General features: G+C 35.9%; 1 protein-coding gene and 1 non-coding gene across 3 annotated transcripts; one reads left to right on the plus strand and one right to left on the minus strand.

Moving 5' to 3' along the window:
* Positions 1 to 1,157: 1,157 nt before the first annotated feature.
* Positions 1,158 to 1,260, minus strand: LOC126023712 (U6 spliceosomal RNA). The gene has a single exon (XR_007500798.1). It is a non-coding gene; the product is annotated as a U6 spliceosomal RNA (small nuclear RNA).
* Positions 1,261 to 5,005: 3,745 nt separating this feature from the next.
* On the plus strand, positions 5,006 to 14,314 carry CLEC12B (C-type lectin domain family 12 member B). Of its 2 annotated transcripts, none has more exons than XM_049783130.1 (6): positions 5,006 to 5,096; positions 7,353 to 7,451; positions 9,501 to 9,719; positions 10,387 to 10,541; positions 10,748 to 10,863; positions 14,164 to 14,314. In XM_049783130.1, the coding sequence occupies exons 1-6, from the start codon at positions 5,006 to 5,008 to the stop codon at positions 14,312 to 14,314; spliced, it is 831 nt and encodes a 276-aa protein (XP_049639087.1). The 2 variants fall into 2 exon arrangements, with proteins under 2 accessions (XP_049639087.1, XP_049639089.1); XM_049783132.1 differs by having other exon boundaries at positions 14,251 to 14,314.
* Positions 14,315 to 22,788: the final 8,474 nt, after the last annotated feature.

Genomic DNA, 22,788 nt, shown 5'->3' on the forward strand with positions numbered 1-22,788 from the left:
TAAATGGTCAGTTGGAATAATGCCTGTCTTTAACATCTATTTCTTTGATTTTTATAAACACTTGCAATATCAATATTTATTTCAACTCTCCTAAATGCATAAATATCTACAATAGACAATTAAAAATAATAAAAAAAAACCAGAGCAATAGCACAGGGAGTAGGTTGTTTGTCTTGCATGCTGCCTATGCAGGACTGACCTGGTTTGATCCCCGGACCTTATATGGTCCCTGAGCCTGTCAGGGGCAATTTTTGAGCTCAGAACCAGGAGTATCTCTTGAACACCACCAGGTGTGGCCTCAAAAACAAACAATAACAACAGTAATAATAATAACCAAGTAAGCTTGAACTATTTCAAGCTATTCCAACATGTTCCAAAGTATTGTAAAACTAGAACATCTACCTCGAGGAATTTGGGGTCCCAAAATAACTCAAAAACTAGACTTTAGCTCATTTTAGATGAGACCATCCAGAAGAAGTTTACAAGGTTGAAAGTTACTGGTCTATAGTCAGGTTATCTTTAAATGAACTTTGGAAAGCAGGATAACTATGACTGTGACTCGTGTTTCTAAGTGGAAAACATGTGGCATGGGCATGTTTGCATACCCTATGAGACATTAACCCTCTTTCCACTTTGGTTAACTGTAGTGGCTGTAGTTGGATTCAGCAAGTTGACTCTACTTTCCATGCTTCTTATGCCCTTCTAGTCAGTCTGATCCTCTTTTCAAATGTATTTATTTATTTATTTTGGGTTTTGGGGGGCCACACCCAGAAGTGCTCAGGGATTACTCCTGGCTCTGCAACCGGAAATCACTTCTGGCAGGCTCTGGGGATCATATGGGATGCCAGAGATCAAGGCAAACACCCTAGGTACTGTGCTATTGCTCTGGCCCCAATCGATCTTATCTTCAATAGAAACAAATATAGAGGAGTGAATGAGGCAGGTCATTACACAATCCAGAAAATACAGTTCCAGTGCATCTGTCATTTTGCTTGGTTTAAATGTAGAAGCTTATATGTCATTTTATTTAGCAAACAAAAATTAACTCCACAAAAGTTATTTGGACTATTTTGGCATGTCCTATTTATCCTTTAAACAACCACAGTTGGGTGCTTGGATTCCAAGAGTCAGGATGGGGCTTGGAATCCCCAATAGGCAAAACTTTTACATTCAAAGGCCTTATTTTGCGTGCCATCCTTGCGCAGGGACCATGCTAATCTCTGTATAGTTCCACTTTTAGTATATGTGCTGCCGAAGAACGGTGTCAAGTAGCCTTGTTGTTTCTGATTGTTCGCGTATGGGATGTGCGAGCAATCATTAGCTGTACTGTTTAAATTTTCCACTTTTTTTCCCCCACACTAATAGGGTGATGGAGTGTTTTAAATGTCTTGAGATCATTGAACGGTGATTGGGGTGCAGAACAACAAAATGACAAAGCATTTCCTTGTGGAGGAAGAAGCGATATTGCCATCTACTGTCCTAATTAGTAATTGCAAGGCAAGTGGAAAGGAGGGCAAGGTATTTGTTCCCTTTCGGAAGCACAAAGTGTCTGTGGGTAGGAGAACTTAGAAATTACTCCTGAATCTATGCTCAAGTGTCACTCCTGGCAGTGCTAAGGAAACCATATGCGTTCTGGGGGATAGAATTAGGATCTACTGCATGCGATGCCATTGCCTTAATTCCTGTACTATCACATTGGCCCAGATAATTATTTACATAAATTATATAAAATTTTATAAAGAGTGTTGATAGAATGAGGAGAAGACAAATCCCGTCAGTAGCCTTGTGTGATGGTTACTGTGATGATATAAGCAAGAGCCCACACAATGATGGTGCTGCTCTTTCTTGTATTATTCAGAAATTCCCAATACTGACAAATCAGTTAATTTATTTTTTCAGTTTTTTTTTAATTTTTATTTTGATCATAGTGGTTTACATAGTGTTGACAATAATATTTTAGGTACATATTTACATAAAATCAGGGGGGATTCCCATCACCAAATTGTCCTCCCTACACCTCCGTTTCTGTCCTACCTCCCATTTCCTCTTCCCTCACCCCAGGTCGGCTAGAATATGTGGTCCCCTCTGTATCTAACCCACAACTTAGTAGTCTTGCACCTGTTTGGTCTTGATGCCTCCCTTAGTTCCCCCTCTAACTGGAGGCAGGACTAGCTAGTTCAAGTTGCGTGGTTTTGTTTGAAAAAGAGAAAAGTAATAAACTGGGGTAAGGGTCTAATACCCCGAAACTGGGCGGAATCCTTCTAGAGGCTCTCATCATCGATTTGAGAGATGGAGAAAAAGAAGGTGAAACACTCCACCAGTACCAAAAGAAGTGTCAAATATCCAGTGAGGGCTCGAGCTATATCGATAAGCACCACAAAAAAAAAAACAAAACAGGCAAACAAACAAACAAAAAAAAGCAAAACAAACAAAAAACAAACAAAAACAAACAAACGAAAAAACACGCCATGGTCTTGAAATGAGAAACATGGCATAGCACATAACGAAAGAAAAGAAAGGCAGAGAAAATATAAGTATGATTGGGGACAATTTCAATACTCACTCCCAAACAGAGAAATCACCCAAAATAGATAGGTGAATAAAAATAATAATAACAATAATAAATGGAGGTAAAAAAATATATAGATAATAACCAAGGTTTTGTGCTTTTTGTATTTTTATTTTTCCCTCCTGCCCTGGCACAGTAAATATTGGGGTCATTCGAAAAGGAATTCACTTGGCCTAAGAGATATGGGGTTTCTCCGTCCTTGGAGCATACTGTCATGGGATCAACACTAGACTTTGCTCAGGAACCTTTACTCTCCCGGTGGTGTTTTTTTTGTTTGTTTGTTTTTGTTTTTTTTTGGTGTGTGGAAGACTTCTGTTCTGTGTTTAGAGGTCTCAGTATCTGCACAGATCCTGAGGTGGGACTTATGATGAAGTCAGTCTTTGTGGTTCTAGAGGTTCTGTTACCTCCGTGTTTTAATCCATCTTCTGTGGTTGGTGATCTTGGTCTTTGCACTGATCCTAGGGTGGCACCTAGGATAGCGTCTTTCTGACAAATCAGTTAATTTTTATTATTTACTATTTGTGTGTAAGCTGTAAACATCATAATATAAATGCTTGTTTATTTAGTTTAGACTTACTGGTAGTATCTTTTAGTCATCTTTTAAAAATATAGCTAACAATCTATCAAGTTTTTTATAGAATATAAATAAAATTGTAGCTTAAAGAAACTTTAGGGCAAAAAGACATTCTAAAAAATTCTTTCTACTATTCATATAACTAGGCATTTATTCCTGTACCATTTGTTGGAATAACTGAAGTTTTCCCAAACTCTACTTTTTTATTCTTTAGAAGTGAAAAACTTTAGTGATTTGAATAATTGCAGAATCAGAGAGGTATCACAGTGAGGAACACACTTGCTTTGCATGTGACTGACCTTGGCTCAATCACTTGCACTGAATACACTTTAGTACCTGGGATGATTCCTGACACAGAGCAAGGAATAACCTCTAAACACCACTTAGCATGGCCCCCAAACCAGAAGAGAAACTGTAGGTGTTCGCAGATAGTGACTGTGTCCTGTGCTCCCAAGGAAATGAAAATAAAATTAAAGCACCTAATCATATGTTAGTCTTATTTTTTTTCAGAATCTACTTTAACTTTTCTCACTCTCTTGAAACCCCAGGTGGTTGTTTTATAAATCTTGTTCTGTGCTTGGCTATTACTTACAGGTCCATTGTTTTGTTAGAACCATCATGACATAAGTGAATTGTCACTCATATCTGCTTTTGATCAAGAGCAATTTCTTCTTCTGGTCTCACTTGTAAGAATGAGTATGCTTTGTCTGTCATGCATGCACTCACACATACGTGCATGTGCATCAATATGCATTCAAATTTCTTAAAATATCACTTAGAGATACTCGCCTAATCTCATTGTCTTTGATCCACTTTGAATTGAATTTTGTGTAAAGTGTAAGATACAGAATGTGACCATTGATCCCAGAGGAGGATAAGAGGGAAATATCAAAGGGAGAGTAAAAAAAGACAGACAGGAGGCAATTGGAGGCAGGAGGGCAAATGGACTCCTCTATTTCATTAGTGTGGTATAGGTATGTATCTAAATCAGAGTCAGTAACACTGAAATTATGGGATCCAAACCTCAACAATCCAATTTTAAAATGTGCTGGTCTTGACCCAGAGTAACAGTATAGCACTTGTGTCACATGCAGCCAACCAAACTTCACTTCCCTGCATCCTATATATGACTCCTCATATATATCCTATATATGACTCCTCAACTACCTTCAGGAGTAATTTCTAAATGCAGAAGTAGGAGTAACCTCTGAGCACTGTTCCATAAACAAACAAACAAACAAAAGAGAAGCATGCTTATCAAGGTACATAATGTGGGAAAATGGTGGAAAAAAGTTGGCATTGGTAGTGGGTTTGATAGTGAATCATTTTATATCTAAATTTCAACAATGAATAACTTTTTAAATCAAGATGCTTCAATAAAATACACAAACAACAGTAGCCAAACTGTGTAGTCCTTTAATTCTTTTGATTTTCCCATGTCACTTTTTGTAACTACTTGATAACTGATAGACCTACAGTGTCTCCATGCAGGAGACACTGACCTTGGCCACAAGAAGACAACAATCCAAGCCTGTGTTAAAGATTCTAAGCTGCCTCTGCCCTGAGGATCATGGGACTTCACCAGAAACAACCAATAATGCTCTGCCTACAAGTTTTCGTTCTTTGCTGCTCAATAAGAAAGAGCAGATAGTGAGAGGTCCACGCAACGTTTTGACCTCTAAAGGGAATTTTGATTTCTCACTTTCAGAAGAGGAACAGATGGTCGTTCTATTCTCACAGGAGTATTCTGGTCTGTTGAATGTGTATAGAAAACTTCACAGCCTTGAAAAGAACATCTTGTTTCTGGTCCTGAAGATATTAACACATTAATTATATGTTTTATAGAGTACTATCTTCTTACAATGTCTGAAGAAGTGACTTATGCGACACTCAGATTTCAAAATTCTGCCGGAGCAAGAAATTTCCAGGATAGAAATAACCTGAGGAGAAAAGGTATTCATTCAGTGAAAGCTAAATGTGACCTTGGGTTGGGATTAGAGAGATGTTGGTTATGTGGGATGTAATATTGAAGCTAGAGAGGTGTGCTGTGCAGATTTTTCTAGAATGAGACAGAATTTTGCAATATAAGAGTAGAATGAGGGATCCTAATTTTGTGGGGGAGAAATACATTGTTTTCAGAATATCTATTTAAATTGAATGATATCACTATGTTTCAGAAAGTTCTGTGTTAGAGAAAACCACTTTGATTGGACATAGCAAAGCTAAAATTCGGGGATTTCCTTTTACAAATGTAATGTTGCTATTTTTACCTTGAAAAAGATGTCAGGTTAGCATTCTTTGAGAAATCCAATTTGAGGCCTAGAAAATAGATGTGGATAAAATTATTCTTTTCAAAATATTAATAAATGAAATGTTACAGAATAGGGAAGTGAGAAATAGACAAACGTCAAATTCTGTCTTGTATATATACATATATATATTTTTTTGGTTTTTGGGTCACACTGGCAGTGCTCAGGGGTTACTCCTGGCTCTATGCTCAGAAATCACTCCTGGCACGCACGGGGAACCATATGGGATGCTGGGATTTGAACCACCGTCCTTCTGCATGCAAGGCAAACATGCTATCTCTCAGGCTCCTCTCTTGTATATTTTTAAAAACTTTTCCTAAGGGAGTTTAAATTTCAATATAAAGTTGTATAAATAGTAATTGTAACTGTACAGCAATCTTTATTAACTTTATCTTTGTAAAATATACTTTTGAGTGAAGTAATAGTTATATAGTTATCAATGTAGTAATAAGAAAATAGAAGCTGCACAATAGCCAAATGATTTAATTAAGTTCATGAAATTTATATGAGGAAAAAGGGCAGGGTTAGTTCTAATTTTCTGTTTATTTTTGTTAAAACATGAGATTTTATGGTCAAACTCCAATGTGATGCCTTACCTGAATCATTTAGAGTATAAGAATGGTGTTATTTTTGTTATTTTTTAATGTTTACACAAAACATGTGGGTGTGGCTTGTAAGGATTATTTACAAAATGGAGGATGGGAATAGAATTAAAAGATTTTGCAGAATTGAATAATCTACAGAATCTGCAGAAAAAGGAAGATATGTGTTTGAAAGAATTATAATTGGAGTTCTGGAGTAAAGTAACTGCAGTGCATGTGATATATATTCAAGATTACATTCATCTCTCTAAAGCATAGGTCTACATGCCACTAGACTTTGTATTAAAGAATTAAGAGATCAGGCATATAGGAGAACTTTTATTTTGACTGACATATGGACAGTGGCAGGATACTGAATACTTAATAATTATACTCTGAGTTTCTGGTCTAGTTACTGAATTTTAAACTAGTATCCTCTAGTGTTCTTATCTGCTATTTATTGGTTAAATTGCCCATTCATTTTATCTTTAATTCATCAATCATTTCTTATCTATGAGATTTTATATAAAATGAATTGTAGAATCAATAAAAAGCTGCCCTAATAAAGTTGGAGTTAAACTTGGAGTTAATTTTATTGTAGGATTCTCCAGAGAAATAATCCTCATATATCTTATCCACAAAAGGAATATGTAGGAAAATTCAAGAAAACTGCAAAAATTGAGACATTATTTATCATTATTATTATTATTATTATTATTTGGTTTTGGAGTAATACCTATTGGTGCTCAAAACTACTACTGGCTTAGTGAGCAGAACTACTGATGATACTTGGAGGACCAGCTGGTCTTTCCCACATAAACCTCCTGTATGTAAACCTATTGAGCTAGCTCTCTGGCCAGAGACACATACTCTTAAAGGGTAGGACAATGGTAGAGAGATTTTTTTTTTAAGTGGAGAACTGGTGATGGGATCCTTTCTGCCCATTCTTTTAAGTAGTTTCTAGATTGAGGCATTAAAGAAACAAGAAAGAAACTTCAGGAAATCTTTAAAAATCTTTTTTGTTTTTTTTTTTTGTTTTTGTTTTTGGGCCACACCCGGCGGTGCTCAGGGGTTACTCCTGGCTGTCTGCTCAGAAATAGCTCCTGGCAGGCACGGGGGACCATATGGGACACCAGGATTCGAACCAACCACATTAGGTCCTGGATCGGCTGCTTGCAAGGCAAACACCGCTGTGCTATCTCTCCGGGCCCATCTTTAAAAATCTTTTAAAAATCTTTCTAAGTAGGAGAAATGAACAACCAAAGTTTAACAACCAAAAGAAAATTCTCTTTTCTGATGACTCTGCTGGTTTTCTCTAGGATATCAGATCCCATCTCCCATATGGCGGCAGGCAGCTCTGGGTCTGCTAGTTCTCTGCCTGATACTGGTGATGGGGTTGGTGACTTTGGGGATCATGTGTAAGTATATTTGCATCATGTCCAAGATAAGTGATTGGTAAACATGTATAAATTATCAAATCATATCTAGTTACATGATAGGTTTAGCCTCCAGAATCCTTTAATACTTCCAACCACCTTCTGTCTAACTCATTCCTCACATCTCTATGACAAAATGCAAGAGAGCTAATTTATTGCTATTAGGATTTGTTCCTAAACCCATTGTTTCCTCTTAGTAGACTAGAACAGTAATGAAGACAACTTTGGTGTTTGTGGACCATACTTGACCATGCTCCAGAGTAACTATTGTAGATTCTCAGAGGCCTAATTTACAATGCAGAGATGAAAGCCAGGCCTCCTGCATGCAAAACATACACAGAAGCCTGTTAAATTATCTCTCTGGCAAGGACACTTATTTTCCAGTAACTGCTGCAGTTACAAGACTTTTAGACACACAACCACTTAAAACTGCAATACTAAAAAAGCAGAGGTAAGGAAGGTAAGGTAGGAAGGTAAGATTTCAAGGTTTTGCCATTTCCTTTGTCCCAATATTTGGTACAAAACTAATTTTATCTATTTACCTAAGACCTTTCTAGAGTAGAATAAAAGGCTGAATTCAGCAACAGTCTGATTGTTATAGACCAAACAGAACTACCTACCATAATGCAGAAGGGTTGTATAGTAGATTTCACTCATTAAGTAGGCAGTTAACCACTTACCAATGGTATCAGAGACCCAAACTGAATGTATCTTTAAAATATATTAATTATTGGTCAGTTGGTCAGCTCTAAGTGAATAGAATAGAAAGTATTGAGCTAATATATAATAGTTAAGTATTGGAAAATGTCCTGAGAATAACCACATGATAGAAAATTAAATACATGATGTTCAGAGTAGAGAGTTGGCAGAGTATTTATTTAAGGTAACTTACATTCACCAAAGTTTATTTGCTTACTAATACTAATATCTCTTTCACAACTATCATTTATTTTCATTTATACAATATCTATGAACAATTAACATTTAGGAATATCTATATTGACATATGAAGACTAATAGTGTAGCTTTATCCTTTACAAATATATGTACTATGCTATTAGAAAAAACAGCAGATATTTGGTAGCCAATCATTATGGAAAATAGTAGTAATTATACAATATGCATATTTTCAAGAATGATGATGGAATAATAAATGTTTATTGATTAGGGAAAGGTATATATCTTTTCCTTCTGAAATGCAGTGCTTATAAAGAATGACTCTTAAATTTATTGTCTGCTGATTTAAAATGCAGATTTTATGGATAAGAACTAGCAGAGGGTAAAAGTGGTATTAAAATCTACTTAATACTAAAAATAAATACCAAAGTTAATTCTGTTGTAGTAGGTCTCTGGATCATTATTCTGCTTCTAGAGACAGACACACAATAGTCTCACTAATTTGTGGGATTTAAGAAAAATAAAAGACACTATTGTAATAATACCCAGTTAGATGATGAGGTTTGGAAGGACTGACCCATGATATGAAGCTTACCACAAAGAGTGATGAGTGCAGTTAGAGAAATAACTACACTAACAACTATCATGACAATGGTAATGAGTGAGAGAAATAGAATGCCTGTCTAGAATACATACAGGCAGAAAGGTGGGGGAGGAGGGAAATGGGGAGCATTGGTGGTGGAAGGTTGCACTGGTGAAGGGGGAGTGTTCTTTTCTATCATTGAAACCCAACTACAAACATGTAGTGCTTAAATAAAGATATTATTAAAAAATACTCTGCTTCTATTAAAATAATGATATTAACCACTTCCAACAGTAAAACAAAAATTATGACCAATATGAGTAGCAAAATTACTGGTAAGGATTATAAGAATGTTCAGAAATACTTTGCCATTATTTAATAGAAACACCATAATATTAAAATATAAACCACATCATAAAGGAGAGCTCTAAGCAATTCTAGAATAGGCAAACACTTTTGTGTGTCTTCCATGATATATGTGGTCAAAAATTATTTATGCCTAACATGAAAATGAAAAACAATATGAACCTATTTCCTATTATGTCTTGAAGTTTTGCAGACAGAATCTAAAATTAATTCAGATTTAGAGAAATTAAGTCAACTACCCCAAGTCATCAACCACCACCAGGATATCTCATCTCAGATGCCAAACAACTCCAGTGACTTATTAAATGAGGAGAAATCTCTCAAAGCACAGATCTCCAGTTTGCTGAAAAGGCAGGGAAAAATGGCCATCAAACTCTGTCAAGAGTTCATAACTCACATTTCAGGTAATCAACTTGCTAACCTCAAACGAACCTCACCTCAGAATACATGTTACCTGTTTTCTAATAGTATCTTATGACGTTGCATTACATTTTCAGAAAAAGGGCAGAAGAGATAGAACTATAGGTAGTGTATTTACTTGCATGTGGTAGGCCCACCTTTGAACTCTGCATCTCATTGGTCCCCTGAAACCCTCTAGCACCTGGTGCTCTAGACCCCTGAGTGTATAATCAGGAATAGTAATCCCCTTTCCTAGCTGAATGTGGGCACAAAATCAAAATAATTAAATACAATTTACAGAAAACAGGGGTGATGCAAAGTTACTTAATATTTTTTAAAAACCAGAGGCAGATTTGAAATGTAACTTGAAATAATGCCAATCTGATTCTTTTGTCTTGATTTAGTTATTTATTTGTTAGGTGGTCCTCCCTAAAGGCAATAGTATACTTGGTAATTTTGAGGCCTGGCAAGTCAACTATGAAACACGGTTTCAATCACCATAGTCCTAATCCATAATGAGGGAGGATTTTATTTTCATTAATTTTAAAGCTGTAGGTTTTTAGCATGCTCATTCTCAAACCCTTATTGTCCAAGTACATAATCTAGTTTCCAAGACTTTCTTAAATTGCTCTGAGTTTTGGTTTTGTAATAATGGATCCAATTTCTTTTCAGACCACAAATGTAATCCTTGTCCTAAAACATGGTACTGGTACCAAGACAGTTGCTATTCCTTTATAGCAAATGAAGAGAAAACTTGGAATAACAGTCGAAGAGATTGTGTGGAGAAGAACTCCACCCTGGTGAAGATAGATAGCTGGAAAGAGAAGGTCTGTTTGTTTCTCCTTTCTCTGCTTAAAGAAATTATTCAGAACATAGTTTTGATTTACTTAGTAGAAACTCAGGGCATTTTAGATAGAATTAATATATATTAAGTATTTGATGAGTGTTCTTATGAATATTTCATGAATACTGTATATTAAATTTGCAAATAGGAATGACTCACATAAAATATTTTTCCTGTCTTTTCTCTCAGGAATTTTTGAAGTCACAAACATTACCCCAATATTCTTTCTTCTGGTTGGGATTATCATGGGATCCATTCAATAGAAGTTGGCTGTGGGAAGATGGTTCCATTCCGTTTCCCTCCTTGTAAGTATATTGGGGGAAAGTCAGTGTTCAAAGAATATTTTAAAAATGAATGTTCATTTTAACACTCTAGTTATGATTTTTGGGTCACATCCGCTGCACTCAGGCGTTACTCCTGGCTCTATGCTCAGAAATCGCTTTTGGCATGCTCAGGGGACCATATGGGATGCTGGGATTTGAACCACCAACCTTCTTTCTGCATGCAAGGCAAACGCCTTACCTCCATGTTATCTCTCTGGCCCCAACACTCTAGTTATGAAATAAATATAGGGGCCAGGAAGATAATTCAAAGGACTAGTGTATGATTGCATATGGGAGTGCCACATGGTCCCATGAACATTCCCAGTGAACAGTTACTGACAAACACAGTCAGAGTAACCCTGAACCCATCTGGCAATGTCCCACCACCCTCCCCCAGTCTGCCACAAAAAATAAAATAGAAGAAAAACAAAAACAAAAGCAAAAATATAAAATGAATACAACATAGAAAGAAAATAGAATTTTAGTAACAAATATTAAATAAGAGTATAACCTAATAATCTGACAGATAAACTCATGTCAGGAAACAGCTTTACCATTGAAATTACATTTATTTACTTATTTGGCAAATAATACTAAAGGTGTTCAAAGTATTTTGCAAATATACCTATTATTTATTTAAATTAATTTAATTTTTGTTTTTGTTTTTTCTTGGTTTTTAGGTCACAGCTGATAGTGCTCAGACTTTATTCCTAGCTCTGTGCTTAGGGATCACTCCTAGTAGGGTTTGGGACCATATGTTGTGTCAGGGCTTGAACTAGAGTTTGATGCGTGTAAGGCAAGCCATCCCTCAGGTCCCTGACTATCTCTATTATGAAGGCACTCTTATATTCCCACTTCGTAGAATAAAAATGTGTCATAGATTCTAAATAACGTATCAAAGGCCATATGGCTCATCAGTGACAAATTCAAGACTGAGTACTTTAAGGTTCAAAACCTTTATCTCTCATTGTTTCCCCAACTCTTAAAATCAAGAAGATGGTGTCTATTATATGAATACATTAATTCATTTGTCTGAACATCGAGTACTTGTCAACTTTTACTAACATAAAACACATTTAATTGATTAATTTATGATGGAAGCTGACCAATTACAGAATATGACAAACATTTTTTTTAAATTTAAAGCTACCACTTGAATATTTTGATGTCTTTATTCTTTGTAACTAAAGTTTGAAAATAGATGTAAAGTTTACCCCAAAAGTCTAGAAGCCCAATTCCATAAGTCCCAATCATTTTAGAAATGCCCCTTATATCACAATTAGAATCTATAATAATTAAAACCATACAGGGTTTTCAGGATCAAACCTAGGTTGGCTACATGAAAGACATGTATCCTACCTGCTATACTATTTCTCTAGTCCCTATATTCACCTATTAATACAACTATAATGTAAACAATAATGTAAACTATTAGATAAAATGTAGATATATTTAGATATATATAAATATATATCTAAAATTTTAGATAATTATTTCATTTATGGTTATATATTTTCCTATGCCCTACCCCTTTGGGTCTCTCTAACTCTCTTCTATTTTACTTTTCAATTAACATTTTTCAAAGCTGTCAGACTTTACTTAAACTGTATAAAAATTATTCATTTCTGTCAAAGATATTGTGCATTAGTTGTAACAGAAAATTTCTTAAATATCAGTGTGTACTACTTTCTCTTTTAGATGTATATTACCTATTGCTTCTTTCCTTTTTCTGTTTTGGGTCATATCTGACAGTGACTAGGGATCATCCCAGAGATGTTTAAGTGCCATGCATTATTGGTCATGGAGCTTAGAATTTCTGCATGCAAAACCTGTGTTTAACCCTTTGAACTATTTTCCTGAAGATACACTGTATTTCTTTCTAAACATTTATCAGAGAGTTTTCTATTTAATAGCAGTTAGATCTTTCAAAACACATAATAATTTCTATAACTTGTATTGAATCTATCAGACTGTATTGACATAAATACTATTATTGGAAGGCATCCTCAGAGTCGTAGGCTAACAAAAAAATGAAAGTTTCTTCTTTATAAGTGCATCAATAGTGAGCATGTAATAATTATAAATTTATGCTAAGCACAACTATTGGCTAAGAGTTGATAAAAGAATTCCCATCACTCAATGTCAGTGAGTGACAAATCCATTCCCAAGGAAGTTCTTCTCTCTACTAGGAATAATTCCTAGACTCACTCACTCCTTGTCAAAGAAGAAGGGGATGGTTCCCTCACAAGTCTAAAGTCTTCAGAACCTGAGACAATAGGATCTCAATCAGTAAAATTGAATTTGGGACTACAAGATAATTTCTTAGGAATGAAGACACTACTGAATATTACTTTCATACCAAGACCAAGATTTAGTAAACCCAGCCCTGCATCAAGAACAGGCTACCAAAGTATAATACAAGACCATTTGGGAAAAGCAAATTGGGGCAAGTAGTGAGCAATTAAGAACTGCAGAGCCTGTTTTTCTTAAAGGTGGTGGAAATAATATTAGATCCATAGCTGTATTGTCCTTTATTGTCTTTCTTAACCTCTACCTCTTCTTTTCCCAACCCTGCCATGTGTAAAACTGTTCACAATATCTGTGCATTGTCAAATGTAATGATCTTTTTTGCATTATGGCTTATTACATGACTTTATTTTTCTTAAGTTCCCAAATTAAAGAAATTCTTGTACTTGTAGTGCAAGCTGCCTTAATGGGAGAGATAGTGTAGTGGGCAGAATGCTCGCTTGGTATGTAGCTCACAGAATATCATATTTGGTCCCTTGAGTTTACCAGGAGTGATCTTAAATATAAAGTCAGCTGAGTACAACAGGACATGTTTCTCTCCTCGACCTCCTGCCAAAATACAGTCTATCTTAGTAGATAATAGTGAAAAAATGCAAATTCTAAGAATTGATCTTACATAATTCTATTTGAGATTAGGATTTATTTTGTTTTCTTTATTTTATTTTTTAAGGGAATACAACCAGAATTGCTCAATGGCTTCACTTCTACTTCTGGTTCTGTTCTCAGAGGTCATTCTGGCACAGTGCTGGGCAACAAACCAGGGTCTTCTGCATGCAATGCAAGTGCCTTAATCCTTGTACATTCAGAGTTCTAGCATCATGATTAACTTGAAATAAAGAACTTGAGGGATTGTGTTGTTTTAAGGTGAAGTCTCTCTACATTTGTGATGTTTGACTGGGAGGTAACAGAACACTAAGCTGTGATTAAATTTCAAATATAAGATTTAGAATTAATTTTATGTTGATTCCATTTCAGATTTAGTACCACAGATTATGGCCAGATTGATGGATCCCAAAGATGTGCCTATTTTCAAAATGGCAATATTTACATTTCTCGCTGTAGTGCTGAAATATTTTGGATCTGTGAAAAGGCAGCTGCTTTAGTGAAACCTGAAGATCTGGATTAAAATGCTTCTCCCAAATTTACCAAGAAGAGACTTGAAGACTAAACTTGGAAGGAGGAAACCAAAAGCATAAAAAGTGCCTGAATTTAAAGCATCAGCTATCAGAAAAATTAGCTTGCTTTGCAGAATATTCCCAATGCCATTTTCTGATGCCTTCTGAACTGATTCTTGTTATTTGGCCTTATAATAATTGCTGAGGAAGGGGTGAATAGAAAATTTCTCAAAGGCCTAGAACAAATGAAGACCAGGCTAAGAATTATTTCACTCATTTTCTGTGGATGGGGTCCTCACAAGACCCCAGTTAAAGACTTTATTGCTTTGTAACTACAAAGGCACAAGTGCAAAAGGGTCATGTTTAAATATTAAAACTATTAACTGACACAGTCCACATCATTGGAAAGTGGTTCTGGACTTACCTCTAATGTAATATTTGCTGGATCCCTTTGAGAGCTGGGGAGGTTTCAGGGTGGGAAATTTTGGTGGCTGAAGTAAGAGAGTTTTGCCAAATAGAAATCATCATAAGATCTTAGCAAATGGTATGACTCTCTCTACCATTGTGTCTAGGCTAAGTACCACATGCAAAAGAACTTGGCCCCACATCCTCATGAAAACATATTTTTAACTAATCTTTAAGATTTAGGTAATTTGGGGCCGGTGAGGTGGCGCTAGAGGTAAGGTGCCTGCCTTGCAAGCACTAACCAAGGAAGGACCATGGTTCGATCCCCTGGTGTCCCATATGGTCCCTTCAAGCCAGGGGCAATTTCTGAGCACTTAGCCAGGAGTAACCCCTGAGCATCAAAAGGGTGTGGCCCGAAAAACCAAAAAAAAAAAAAAGATTTAGGTAATTTATAATCTATCTAAAGCAGCTCATCAGTTAGAATTTATAGCTCACTAATTTAAATTACTCATGCCCATCATATTGATTTTTGAGAAAGTAGTCTCACAGGAAATTGCTTACCCTTAGTAGTAAACTGCAGGGAGAAACATCAACTCATAAAATGACCAAGAAATGTTTGGTGGGACAAAAAGAGCCTTAAAATCAAGATCTACTTGGAGAGACAAGATATATTATGAAAAAGAATCTTTGCTGCCAACTCAGGATGGAAACCAGTCCCTGTCCAGGGATAACTGAAACTGAGGGTGTTAGGGGAAAATTTGTAAAATAGATACTATAATAACAGATATGTGATAGATGCCTGTTAAACTTTTCTCCGGCTTGCCTTTTTCTTCTCCCTTGATCTGAGCTTGACATATTTGGGCCTTATTTGGGAAAGGACAAACTTGCCATCTGATTGGACATTGTGTTGAAACCTGAAATAGGGATAGGCCCAAGGTTCCTTGAACCTATAAAAGATACCTCCCTAAACTACCCCGGGCTTCTGGTTTCAGTTCACATGGCTGTCCCCCGGAGTCTCAAAGCTTTGGAATAAACCTGTATTCTCTGAGGTATGTTTTGTTGTGGTCTTTACTGAGGTAAAGGGCTTTTCCCGGATTCTGGGCTTCCCCCTTGGGCCCCGGGGCTGTACTGAACCTTGGGCCTTCCCAGGCCTTAGGCTTTTATGGTCCCCTTTCAACCTTGGGCCCGTGGGCTGTCTCGGACCTCCAGTTTTCATTTGGGCCCTAGGCTTTCTCAACCCTTTTAACAACAGAAACAAAGAAACCCCGTACCTTGAGCCTCAACCCAAGCTGAGGTAATTCAATTGTAAATCTCCCCAAATCAGCTTCTCAAAGTAGCATCAGGGCTCCACACTGGAGCTGTCCAGGCCTTTCTTTAAGATTCAGGTTTCCTTTATTTAGGGATACTTTTCTCTCTTTTATATTTCTGAAATAAAATTATTTTTCTGTCTTCTTTGGAAAATCTTTTCTGAGACATATGAGAGTCTGAATCTGGTGGAGATTAGGACCCCTTTATTTCTTTTACATCTTAAGTACCTACCTCACCACCACTGTTTGACAATCTCTTACCACTGAGATTTTATTGCCTTCAGTAAATATTTAAAAAAATATTGAAGGCATAAAAATATTAAAACTCTTAACTTTCTTTTTTCAGACCTTTAAAATATAGTTTTTCATATACTGCATATTAAATGCTAAACATAAACCTAGAGTTCAAGAGTATTTCTAGTTGAGAACACTGATGTTTATATTTTAATTTTTTCTTCTTATAAGTAAATTAAAAAGAGTTAAATTAATGAGTCAAACTGATCTGGTTAGATCAGAAATTCAGATTTTTCTAGAAAAACTGATCCATTTTGAGTTCAAAGCCCATTGTATTTTATAATAGTTTGATAGCTTTTTATTCATGCCATCCTATTTCTCTCTAAAGGTCACAGTTGAAAAGTGTTATTAAATAATTATTTTCATAATGTACTAATAGAAAATTAAGACAAAGGAATTAAAATCTAATATAAATATTTAGTAAAAGGTGAACATAAAAATATCTTTTATGAACATTTTTAATATAAATGAATATTTTATTATATTTTCAGTGAACAGGCTTTACCAAATTTTATAGAATTGAATTAATGTTACATGTCCTTGTTTTTAAAGCAAAGCAAAGCTTTATTCTGTCTACCAACAAACTACAAATTGGCCTGCCATAATCATCTCTCATAGAGGCAGACAGCTCTGGCGTCACAGCCAGGTTATATAGTGCTAGAAGCAAAAAGTCTTGATCTTCAAGTTGACATCATGTCATTTTAAAGCTAGATGACTAGGGCAGTATATTGTCTTTTATGGGCCTTGAGGTTTGCTTCATTATTATTGGAATAGAAACTTAGCCCTTAAATAGAAATTTAGCCTTGCGAGCCTTGAATGGAAAGCTTAACCTTAGCTCAACAAAATGAAGTCCCTTGTACTCTAGAAAGGACTTTGTTCTTCCTTTCTCTTCTCTAGGTCAAATCTTTGACTCTCCTTGAGGTCCCTTGTCTCCATCTCTATAAATTGACACTTACTGGGACCTTAGCATAATCATCTTAACTGAATTTATGTGAGCCTGAATAAGACAGGTGGAGAAATCTTGTGAAGCATAATCAGAAACTCTAAACAAATCACGTAAGACAAAGTTTTGAAGAGGGATTTCTGAGGTGACAGTTGGACCCACATATCCTCTACCCATGGTTAAGCTGAGAGTCCAAGAGTAGTCAACAAACAAATGGGAGTCTTCATTCCAGCCAGTCATCCCATGGTCCCAGCTGTCATGCTCCTCATCAGGATGATATGCATTCTACCTAGGTTCTGGGAGCTAAGTCAGCTGAATCTGCAAGGGGTCCTTCTCATCAAGGCCAGTTACTCCCAAGGTGGTTCTTGTGATTTCTTCAATCCTGCAATTTTAACAGCTGTTGGAGGGGAGAGGACAACAACATAGAACCTTCTAATCCAGTTGCCTGAAGAGACAGGCTATGAGAGTAGTTGCTCTCCCTGCACTGAGTCCCACAGAAATGCCGCCCACAACTGGTGCTAATCCTTTTCAGGAAAGGCTGTAATTTCCTATATACTTGTTAGTTCCTTAGGCCCTATTTGCTCCTACTCCCCTGGTAGCTTTCCTGCTGATCTTCACATTTTCCCTAGAGATTTCACCTTAGAAGTCAACCGGAGTGTGGGTGAAGGTCCTTCTGTAACTTCTTCAGTCTGGCAAAGGAATGTAGAATGTTACATGTCTTTAAAAAGCAACTTTATTCTTTCACTTTTCTATAGAAGCTCACTGTCCTTTTAGTTATCACAAAGATAAAATTATTCATTAATGGTCAAAAAGACTGCTGCTGACTCCTATACATAAGTAATTCTCTTTATTGTCACTGGAACAATCATTTCTTCTTTTATCCCTTTAGCCATAGAACAATCTGCTATTAATAATAAAATATCTCTATTTGTTATTTTGTTTCCATAAAAATAATACAGGTATTATTTTCCTAGTAGCTTGTATCATTTAGTTCTCCCTACCTCATCCACACTCTCACTTTCACACTTGCTTAAGGAGAATATTTGCTTCTAAACTTGAGTAGCTCTGAAATTTGATCAGCTCTACACTAACACTCATGAACTTCTCCCTGTTCTGCTACTACATTGCTTTTCCCCTAAAAGTCTCTATTGTGGGAATCCAAAGAGTTTTACACAGATTAACCTCTTAGGACAGAGTAATTTACTTCTCACTGCAGTAAAATCACTTAACTAACTTCATCGACAGAATGTTTTCTTCAATTTCTATCACTGTGAGACAGATATCACAGTCGTTTTTCAGCTAAGATCTCTACTGTTCGGCTTTACAAAAGTAGCTGCTTCATTTTCTATGAGAGGATTCTGAGGTCATGAACAACAATAGAGGGCAGCAAATCGCCAGTATGCATCAACACTACCTAAGGAATAGGATGTTTTCATTGTTTGCCTACCTGGGTATCTGAGCCAATGATTTGCACCATAATCAGAAAAGGGAATTGACTAAGGATTTCTAAATTAATATATGGAGACTATTTAATTAATACTAGGGGGGAAAGTTTTAGCTCTTAGGTACCTCTTGTGTGCAAATGCTTATATTTTCCTAATACTAAATGCAAACAGATCACACAAGGTTAGTTTAAAAAAAAAAAAGACTGAATTTCTGTAGAATTAATTTGCATATAATGAAGTCATAAAGTTCTGTTCTAATTCCTGGACTCTCATGTCTATATGACATCAAGAGTAAAGTCACGTATTCCTGAGTCAAGGCACACCATCTTGGGGGGTAAGGAGACTCTGTCTTGAGTCTTTGGGAGTCCAGGCCTAAAGGACTGGTAGAGATAACTGCCTAAGGAGGCCTACCATGAGTTCCTACTGATATATATATATATATATATATATATATATATATATATATATATATATATATATATATATATATATATATATATATATAAAGAGCCAAGAAGTTCAGGGTAGCCAGGAATGTGAAACAGGGAAGTGATTAGAGGGGTCCAGGTCACAGTTTATTTTGGAAATTCAAGTTGTAGGCCTAATTTTAAGCCAAAAATGACCCAATGGAGAGTAGATCCTACTAAAGTACTTCTTTAGGTTACATCAATAGGGAATGTCTGGCAGAACTCATGGACTATTCTCCCCTACCGGATACATGGAACATTTGGTTACTATAAAGCCCAGGGTAGTAACAACATCAAATACTAGTAGGGATTGAAGGTCAACAATTTGCAGCTGTTGTTGTTCAGAAAGTGATCTGGAATTGGCTTATTTGACCTCTGGAAGCTATATTAGTGATAAGAGATGATTTGTGAATGTTGCTTGAAAATTATTCTTTATTGTCTCAATTATAGAATGTAGACTCCTACTTTTACAATATTAAATATGTATAGATATTTTATTCAGATTTTTATGATAATTTTATTTTATAAAATCAAAAATAAAAGCATAATTTGTTTGGTAATATTGAAGTTAAAAAAAAAAAGAAATGAGTCCTACTTCCAGGGGCCTATGGGCTGATTTCCCAGTTCAGGGCTATCTGCTACGAAAGCAAAAGTTTTCAGGAATAGAGTAAGAGGCAGAAGGGGTCAGGCGCAAGCAAGAATGAGCTAGCACAAGCAGGGACTAGGGGAAAAAGCCTGTGTCTAATCCCAACCTCAACTAATCCAAGTCAGATCTCTTGGTTATTATACATCATTGACAAGGTCTCCTACAGTATGAGACAAATGGGATCCCTGGCAGAAAAGCCAGGTAGCAAGTTAAACTGGGGACATTCACTCATTTACATTTTCTGCTTTAAAAACATACTGGTGAAGGGAGGTTTCTTCGTCCTGTAGACCTCTCATTTTGTTGGGTCAAGCCCTAATGCTATGTTGTATAGGGCCCAGGGCCCCCCAAAACTGTTAAGAGTGTTCAACTACACATGTGTGTACAAACACACTTTAATGTAGTTGGGGACCTAAAATAGGACTGTGGCAGGAGATCCTGAGATTAAGGAGCAGTATCCTGCAAATAGGTTCCAGCTAGATGTCAGATTACCTTGAATATTCTTTCTTTTTTAATTTTTATTTTGACCAAAGTGGATTACAAATCTTTCACAGTAATATTGTAGGTACATAGCAACAATGGATTAGGGGCATTCACACCACCAATCTTGTCATCTCTCCACTCCTGTTCCCAGCATGCATCCCATGTCCCCCTTCTTTATCCCCCCCACCCCCCGGCTCCTAGTATAAGTGGCTCCTCTGTGTCTAGGATGTTGTAGATTGAGTATCGATTCTGTTGTTGTTGGCTTTGGATTTGATGTTTAAATCTGATCATTTTTTAACTTCTACTTAATGTTCATACGACTGTTTGGTCTTAGAAACCTCCATTATTTCCCCCCCTCAATTTGTGAGGCGGAACAAGATGGTTCAAATTATGTGGTTCTGTTTGAAGGAAAAAAATAAAATAAAATAAAGTAGGGCAAAAATCAAAATGGGAGGAGTCTATCTAGAGGCTATATATATTAATTTAAGAGAAGGGAAAACGGAAGAAAAACATAAATACTAAAAATAATCAAACAAAAAACTCGAAAAGCACCACAGCAATAAGGGCAACAACTACACAATAACCATGGTCCTGAAATAAAAAAAAACAAAGCACAAAAAATACCCATGGAAAAACAAACAAACAAACAAACAACAATAACAAAACCCAAAAAAAATTATTTGTGCTTCTCTCTTTTTTTTTTCTTGCATAAGTACAGTAAATATTGAGGAGAGTAGAAAGGGAATTCCCTTGACCTAAGAGATACAGGGTTTCTCCGCCCTTGAATTATACTGTCATGGGAATAACAATAGACTCCATACATGTTCTTTTACTCTTTCTTAGGTCCATTTGTGGTGTCTGGAAACTTTCTGCTCCATCATGGATGATAAAATCATGCCTCTGTAGCTAGCTATTTTGGTATTTGCACAGGTCAAAGGATGGAGCCTAAGATGCTGTCTTTCTTTACAGTTCTAAGAGTTCTGTTTCATCACTGTTATTTTAATCAGTTTTCTGTAGTTGGTGGTTTTGGTTTTTGCCCCAATCCTAGGATGAAGAATAGAATAGTCTTTCATTATGTTTCCAGAAGATCTGCTCAGTTGCAGTTGTTTCAGTCAGACTTCTGAAGTTAGAGATCTTGTTTGCTGTACAGATCATAGGCCAATGCCTAGATTAGGGTCATTTTTATTGGTCCCAGGATAAGTTCTGCCCAGTCATGCTTGTCACAGTCAGTTTTCTGTAGTCAGTGATCTTGGTTTTTACACAGATCAAAGGATGACATGTCTTCTGGTTTCATCTTATGATGAAACTTGTTCTTTGATCAAGTTGTTGCCATTTCCTCATTGTCAGGATGTCATATCAAATCTGGCGCGTGTTGGTGTCAGAGCAGTATTAGAATATCCCAGAGGGAATTTGGCTCCTGGAACTGTTGGGTGGTTCAGCCCCAGCTGCAGAGACCGAGCTCCACAACCTTGACTATACTTAATACTTTATCTCCCCCCACCATTTACTTTTCTTCTACTCTGTGCACCAGGAAAGAAAAGTCCAAACTCAAAATAAAAAAAAACTAAACTTTAAGATAAATTTTAATAATGTTAAAATCAGTCTATAGAACTTGAATTGAATTCAATAAATGAAAAATGAAACTCTGTCTTAAAAAATAGTGAGAAATGCTAAGACTATCTTCCTTATCTTATCCTTACAGGGTAGGTGGCCATTTTAATAGGAAATCTTTATTCACTATTACATTGATGATCATGGAATATAATGGGAACCTAATAGAAATTTCTGTTATCTTATATGAAATGAAGAATATACGTTTATATAGTTTTGAAGAGAATGCTGTATAAAATTTTTTTGTAAAAATATTCATGTGGTGCCAGAGTGATAGTACAGTGGTTAGGGCACTTGCCTTGCATGTGGCTGACCTAGATTTGATCTTCAGCATTCCAGATAGTTTCCCAAGCTGGCCAGGAGTGCTTTCTGAGCTCAGAGAGAGGTGTAACCCCTAAGCACTGCTGCATGTAGCCCAAAAACCAAAAAAAAAAAAAAAAAAAATTGATGCAATGCTTGAATGCTTGGCCTACTGAGACTAAGATGTCCAATAGAAAACTTATGCATATAAAGTTATAATTTTAAAGAAGGATAAAGGAACTATTATTTCACATCTTTATAAGTTAAAACTTTGCTTCTAATAAAACAAAATAAAATTATTTTAACTTGTCTTTTGTGAATAAAAATTTGTTCCCACATTGTCCTTTGATCCAGTAGTAAATATTCTTTCTTCTCTTTATTTTTAAGTTATATACATATTATAAGATAATTTCATCACAAAATAAAGATGTTTAGCATAAAAAAGATTGAGTCATCAAAGACAATGCTGTGCAAATATTACAAAAAATTACAATAGCTTGAGAAAATATGCTTCCTCTATCACAAAACCCCAGTTCTTTAGAAACCACAAATATTTCCAAAGTTATCTACTTCTTTAGAGTGAGAAA

Source organism: Suncus etruscus, chromosome 11 (genome assembly GCF_024139225.1).
Source record: "Suncus etruscus isolate mSunEtr1 chromosome 11, mSunEtr1.pri.cur, whole genome shotgun sequence".
NCBI classification, from domain to species: domain Eukaryota; kingdom Metazoa; phylum Chordata; class Mammalia; order Eulipotyphla; family Soricidae; genus Suncus; species Suncus etruscus.